The sequence below is a fragment of the Panthera uncia genome (assembly GCF_023721935.1).
Source record: "Panthera uncia isolate 11264 chromosome C1 unlocalized genomic scaffold, Puncia_PCG_1.0 HiC_scaffold_4, whole genome shotgun sequence".
NCBI lineage: Eukaryota > Metazoa > Chordata > Mammalia > Carnivora > Felidae > Panthera > Panthera uncia.
The window spans coordinates 21533108-21540313 of record NW_026057585.1 but is presented as its reverse complement, the minus strand read 5'-3'; the positions used below and the strand labels follow the sequence as shown (position 1 = coordinate 21540313).

At 42.8% G+C, this 7206-nt stretch overlaps 1 protein-coding gene and 1 long non-coding RNA gene across 2 annotated transcripts in view; one reads left to right on the top strand and one right to left on the bottom strand.

Moving 5' to 3' along the window:
* The first annotated feature begins 1546 nt into the window (after positions 1–1546).
* PLPPR4 (phospholipid phosphatase related 4) overlaps positions 1547–7206 on the top strand; it is a 40127-nt gene continuing 34467 nt past the window's right edge. The window contains exon 1 of the mRNA XM_049616750.1: positions 1547–2392. Coding sequence (XP_049472707.1) covers positions 2171–2392 — 222 coding nt within the window. The 5' untranslated portion in view covers positions 1547–2170. The remainder of the gene's footprint in view (positions 2393–7206) is intronic.
* LOC125912364 (uncharacterized) overlaps positions 5624–7206 on the bottom strand; it is a 37261-nt gene continuing 35678 nt past the window's right edge. The window contains exon 6 of the long non-coding RNA XR_007454678.1: positions 5624–6024. This is a non-coding gene — a long non-coding RNA (uncharacterized LOC125912364). The remainder of the gene's footprint in view (positions 6025–7206) is intronic.

The following is a 7206-nucleotide window of genomic DNA, read 5'->3' as shown; positions in this document are numbered from 1 at the left end:
ACATATTAATCTTTTAGAGCTTACACTCTAGTGGGAGATAAAGTCAATAAAAATTGATGAATAAATACTTGCTAAACTATCAGATAGTGGTAAGTCCTATGAAGAAAAACAACATAATGAGTAAGGATAAAGAATAATGGAGGCCTGAGGTGATTAGTGCTATATAGGTGGAGTGAGTAGTCCTAAGGAGTTTAAATTTGGGCAAAGGTATGAATTAAGTAAGACGTTAAGCCACACAGTGTTGACAGAAGAGCATTCCTGGATGAAGAAACAGGAAGTGCAAAGTCCCTGAGGGAGTACAAAGCTAGACTGGGACTGTCAGACCATTAAGGCATAAAGCAACATCAGTAAGGTCCATGAATCAGGCAGGGCCCCTGGATAGGGCTTTAAGAAAAATGTGAGGAATTTAGATTTTTCTCCTGGGTGTGATGGAGAGTTCTTAGAGGGTTTAGGCAGAAGAATGACACAATTGGATTTACTTTTCAAAAGATCATTCCAGCTCCTGTAAAGGAAACGATTTGTAGGACATAGGGCTAGCAAGAGTAGAAGCTGGTAGAACAGTTAAGAGCTGTTGTGCCAGTCCAGGAAAAAGATGGTTGTAGTTGTGGAGAGTGAGGGATGGGGCAATTCATCAGCTTCGGAAGATAACACAGCTCTCTTCTGATTACTTCTGCTTTCTGAGTGAAATGAGTTAAGTTGTGAGCTGAGAATGACAAGATTTGAATAAAGAGTAAAAGGTGTGAGTTGTTCCTCGGAGAGTAGAAAGTGAACAGACTATGGAAAAATACTAGGATTGTGGGATATTAGGGCCTGTTTGAAGTTTGTGGTCATCAGTCTAATGTGAGACAAGACCACATGGCTGTGTGTTCTTCCCTACCCACCTTCAGTTGTTCCGGTGAGGGCAGGTAATTGGGTTTAGTTTGGGCTGGGATTCTGCGAGTGAAGTGTGGTGCATAGGGAGGTGGAAATGGAGTTTTGTACAGTGGGGCTCTGGAACCCAAGCCCGACAGAAGAAAATGAAAAAAAGAAAAAGAAAATCAGACTGTCTCCACACTGCCAAAGATCTACTGGAGTGTGCTATAGTCTGAATATCTGTGTCCCCTCGAAATTCCTATGCTGAAACCCTACCCCCCCCCCAATGTGATGGTATTTGGAGGGGACATTTGAGAAGTAACTGTTCAGATGAGGTCATGAGAGAATAGGAATTGGACTGAGAATGTTGGCATTGGTGGTCAGATGCTTCAAATAGAGACTTATAAGATATTGGAAATGACCAGAGGCACATCATCATGGAAGTGAGCTATCTTTCTTATTACATAATACAGTGTTTTTTATTTGCTGTGTGTTTCCCCCCTCTGTATTACTTGACCCTTCTAAGTTGTCAAAATCATCACAAAATTGAGACCAGCCAGGCACACTGCCAACAAGGTGAAGGACTTATTTTAGATTGTTGATGTCTGAAGAGGTGCCTCTGTGATGCTGGCTTTTTTGGGGACGTGTGATGCTGAGGTCAGAACATGTCCTGGCCTCTGGGCTCAATGGGTATGCCCACACATCTGCCCCATCGTTGCAGGGAACCCTCACCATCCCCAGACAGGTGATGGTGTTCATCAGCAGGAAGAGTCGCTGTTGCAGGGAGCCAGGGAATCTCCTAAGCAGAGAGTCCTCAAAAGGGGCCGTGCCGTCCTTCCTTGAGAGCAGCCAGCCTTCAATAAGTTTCCACCACGGCCTACTTTTCAGTATGGGATCCAAGTTTTAATTTCACGCAGGTAGAGGTCTGTGTTGATGCCGTGGGCCAGTGCGCAGGAGCTGGGCTTCTGCTCTCCAGCAATCCTTAAGTAAGCGTTCCTCGAGTGGCCCAGGGGGCTTTCCAGGCGGGTGTGGGTGTCTGAGCTCCTCAGCCTCTCTGCTGCAATATCCAGGGGTGCGTCCCCCCTTTTCCGATTCTTGACGTCAAGCTCTGACAGCGCGAAGCCTCGCAAGGGCGGTGGAGAGCAGAGGGATGGTGGCAGGGAGGGGAAGCCATTGCAGCAACAGCTTGTGGGAGGGAGCTGGACGTCTCTAGGTGGAGAAAAACCGGGAGCGAGGGCCAGAGTAGGGGAGGAAGGAGACCTGCCGGTTTAGGGAGCCTCTTGCTGCAAAGAGGGGCGGGGAGAGGCGGGGGCGCTGCATGCAACGCGCTGGCTCCAGCGGTGCCCGCGGGGAATGTGACATCAGCGGCGCCGGGCGCTTGCGGCTGGAGAAGGCAGCTCGCCTCGGCTGCGCGGTGCACACCTCGCCCGGGGGAGGACGCGGACCCCGGCAGGCGGCCGGGATGTCGGCGAAGGAGAGGCCAAAGGGCAAAGTGATCAAGGACAGCGTGACCCTCTTGCCCTGCTTCTATTTCGTGGAGGTGAGTTGGTGCAGCGCCTTGGCGTAATGCAGATCTCGCTGGCAGCTCCGGAGCGAATTCGGGTCCTGGACGGTGCTGGAGGCGCGGACACTGTGCCGGGGTGCGCGCCGCTGCCCTAAAATGCCCGACCCTCCCCCTTCCCCTAGGTTTCTCCGGAGCTCCCCCGAGTGTCCCTGTGAGTGTCTGCCAGCCAGGGGTGATTATCACTAGCGGTGTCGCTGCTAGGTGGCCTGCAGGGAAGAGATACCTGTGTGAGTGAATGTGGGGCTAGTTCCCTGGCCCTCCTGTAGCGCCTGTGTGCATAGCGTCCGCGGCCCACAGGGGCCATGATGCCGATATTTTGGGATGTGTGTTTTGCGTCTGCAAGTACGTATCTAGAACTCTGTGAGCTTTTGCTAAGAATGCAAATGCACACAGCCATGCTCAGAATGTATGAGGTCTGGGGATGTTTATAGAGCATTAGAATCACTGATTGCTTTATTAAAAAACAAACAAACAAACAAACAAACAAACAAACGTTACCCTGTTATGATTTCTATGGTGCTCACATCTGCTTCTAAAATTGGGTCTGCATCCCTAGGCATCAACCTATTGGCACTTTTCCATGGTTAACCAAAATTACACATATACGTGTATATATGTATTATGTATGTACATATGTGTGTATATATCTGTAGTATTTTTAAAATCATCATCTGGTTTTGCATGATTTGTACATGTCCACTTTTTCTGTGCTGAGCAGTATTACAGATAAGCGACTGACATGGAGCTGTAGTGATAATGAACCTCTAACTTACCCAAATGCAGTATTTAAGAAAGAAACAATTTATGGGAGGGTTATAAAGATTGACAGGTACAGTGATTCCATGCACGATGGTCCATTGCATTAGGAAGACATTTTTTTAAACAAGAGGTTTATTAAGTCATAGGTAAAAAAAGAGATGCATTGGGTAGGTTTAGGGAAATTAGATGGTTTTAGGCACAAATGTATGTTCTGTAATTGAAGTCTGATTGCATAAAGAATTATAAGACTGTTGCTGAATTAAAAAAATCCTTCATTGGCTGTCTTTTCAGCCAAATATGGAGGTTTAGCACTTCCAAGTACAGACAGTAGACTCTGTATTTGATGATTGTGAGGCTTATCTATATTGAGGGACAGCCACAGCCTTGAAACTTGGGGGAAGGGACACTGTCAGATTGTTTCTTGTACAGAACAGTATATTTGCAAATTTGTCTTGGGTGTCCTAAATTTTAAAAACGGTTTCAGTTATCAGAAAGATGTATGTGACTTGCATAAGTGTCAGAAAAATGATGGGTGACTCCTTCATCCATGATCCATAGGGGGGAAAAAAAGATATCTTGTTTATTTAAAGTAATTAGTTGAGTCATTTATTTTTGCCCTTTCTCTTTCACAAGGGATTTTGAGGCCATGGTTTAGACAATTTTGTTGAAATATAACAGAGAGTTTTCTCAAGAAAAACGTGGGCAGCAGAGGATTCCATGATGAAAAGGGAAAATAAATAGAAAATGGGATAACTGACTTTAAGCTAAATCATGTCAGGCCACTTGTCGCATTGCTAATCCACTGTGGTTTAAAGCACTTTCATTCACGTCTGGACCCCTTATGTGTTCTAGGAGAAATCAGTTCATTTCTGGGTTCTACCTCCAGGATGGAGCACACCTGAGGTCAGCTACAAGCTGACTATATACGGATTGCAGCTGTATGGCTTCAAGGAAAATACTTCTTTGAAAGAGGATGCAAACCAGAGAATTAAGAATATGCCTTTAAAGAGTCTGTGTGTGCACTAATGCATTTGAAATGTGTCTATTGGGACAGCTGGCTGGCTCAGTTGGTAGAGATCACTCTTGATCTCAGGGTCCTGAGTTCAGGCCCCACATTAGGTGTGAAGCCTACTAAAAAACAAACAAACAAAAAACCAAAACCTGAAAATGAAGTTTGTCTCTAGGAACAAACATCTCACAATTGTTACTTTTTTTCTATGAATGGAAATAGCCCCCAAATCATTACATTCCCTTTGACCTATTCAGATACCCTCTACAAATTCCTTAGCAAGGCAAGCTATAAAACAATTACTTGAAGACTGCGCATGGAGTTTGACTGAGCATTAATGACATTACATCTTGGGGGTAACAGATTTCAAAGGGAGAGCCACAAAATTGGATTGCAAATTATCTCCCTGAAACTTCAATGCATGATGAACCACTAAAGAGCCTCTAGAAAATGGGAGAAGACATTAGTACACCAATTATTTAAGGGGTTGACAGGATGCCCTACCAGGCTTCTTTGGAATGACTCATTTTGAAACCAGTGAGAATGAGCTTTATATCTCCTTTGGAGGATGAATAAATAGCACAAATTAATATGTCAGTAAAATGCTCTAGAATAATGACACTTTGTTTTACAACATAGTTTCCCAGGACCTTAGTAATTAAAATAGAAAAGTGAAACATGAGTGAATCTTCCATCACAGATCAGCCCAAAGCACTTATTTCAAGCCTTTCTCTGTTACTTCAGACAAAAATTTAAGCCACCTCTTTGCCAATTTCCAGAGCTGGTTTGGATTCCAGAGCATTCCTGAAATTGACCTGTCTGAATGGAGAGAGTAACTAACTGAGTGCTATTTACAGTTTGTACAAGGATGATGGCAACCATTTACGAAGCACTTAATAGATACTAAGAATAAAGAAAGCTAAATGCTTCACGTGCACCATCTCATTCAATTTTTAAAGGTTCTCATTAAGAAAGATGCCGTTATTATGTCTGTTTCAGAGAAGAAGAAACAGAAACTCAGGACATTCAACAACTTGCCAGGGTTTAAAAGCAAGGTCAAAGGTAGAGCTGAGTGTTGATTCAAAACACGTGCTCCTAACCACTGCACCACCTGTCTCTCTCAACATGTTGAAAGAATATTCACATAGGTAAAGTTACGGCCTATGGTCTCCCACTAGTAAACATCGGAACATGTAGTTTAAAGTAACGGCATGTTGATAAAGATGACAGTTTTTCCTGATAACAGACCAACTTTCCCAGCTCAGGCTGCCTCTAGGTGCAAAGGGTTGATGGACGGTGTATACTCCCCACACTGACTCACTAATTAGTGGCTAGTGTCCCCACAACAGGGAAAAGGGTGGAGACCCTGGCAGACTATGTGCACAGTGTCAGAGCATGGAGATTCTATCCCGTGGGTGCTGGCTTGAGGTGTTCAACCTCTAACATCACCACCAAACTCAATGTTAAGCAAACATTAAATTACTGGAGAGCATTAATTTTTTGTACACCTTTGGTTTATACTGCCAATTGTCTGCTGATAAAGGAGTTTATGGTTGACGGTAACTAAATACATGAATATTACATGGTGACTTTAAAAACACATGATGATTTCCAGCAGGATACCTCACTTTATGAACAAGTTTGTTTCTTCGGTTTGGCATTGTTCAACTTGAAAGGAACTCTCAAACAAGCACATCCAAAGCCTTATCAGGTTCAACAGAAAAGCAGGTTAAAAGAGAATGTTCCACTGAAGAAAAGGTTTCCTTTACCTTTAAAGTTCCAAAGCACTCTCCAACTGGTGGTTGTATCACTTACAATGACAATTGCAGCCACAGCATACCTAGAATTAGTGAAAGGTCTTTCAGGCTTCATCACCCAGTAGTACATGTGATAAAGCTGAGTGTGTGCCTAATGCATTTTCTTTATGCAAGCCATCATAATGGCTGTACCTATGCTCAGACTCACCATTTTGTTCTCATTAGTCATCCTATTTAAAGAAATGGGTTCACATCCATTCAGCATGTAATGGCAACAAATGACAAGTACTTCTAAGCCCACAAGGTATATTTCTTAATAAGTAAATGGGAAAGAGATTCTTTTCATTTAAATGTTCTGTTTTATGACATACATTTTTATGATTAATCTAATGTTTATTTTGTGGAGATAGAAGAGCTATGTTTAACCAACATGCAAAGATATTTTTATAGGGCTACAGATACACATAGTTTCAAATTCTTGTTCTTTGTACACACACACACACACACACACACCTACACACATAGTCATGCACAAACATAGGTGGAGTGAAAATATCATCTCTTTCCATTAAGCATAAAGTAATAGTATCTGAAGCCTTACATATTCGAATATTTTAAACATTGCAAACTTGAAATTGTATGGATAGTTTTCACTAGTTTGAATGTTGTACTTAACAATGGGTATGTTTCAGGATTTTGTTAATGCAGGCTAATTACTATAGGGCTGGTAACCAGACAATGTGTTCAGGAGTAAAAGCCATTGTTTCTCAGTGGCTGTCCTACCTGGAGAAGTTCCAAAAGCCTTTGTTTGAGCACAGATACCCTGTATCAGTCAGAACACCATGGTCAGTCTGAACACCATGTGCAGATATTCTCGTGCCCTGACAAAACATTAATCTGATTTTTTTCCTGCCCACTGGAGAGTGTCCACAGATTCTTAGTTGTAGCAAACCTTAATTCACAAGATTTCTGTTCTAGCTCATGATCTATGTGAAAATTATATAACTCATTTGATCCCCTTGCTGAGAAATATAGCTAGCTTATTTTCTTCTACATAAACTTTGGCATCCGTAAGAAGTACAAAATCACATTTGTGCATTGCACATACCAAAATAGTAGCTGTAGGTTTCTCCCTTTTCTAGATGGCATGGAGAGAGAGTCTGCTCAAAAAAGTACTGCAAACATTGCCAACAGAGATGAGCTGACAAATCGTTCCTCCTCTTTTAGAGTCACAACGTGCAAAGTCTTTTGATGAGAAACAAGAA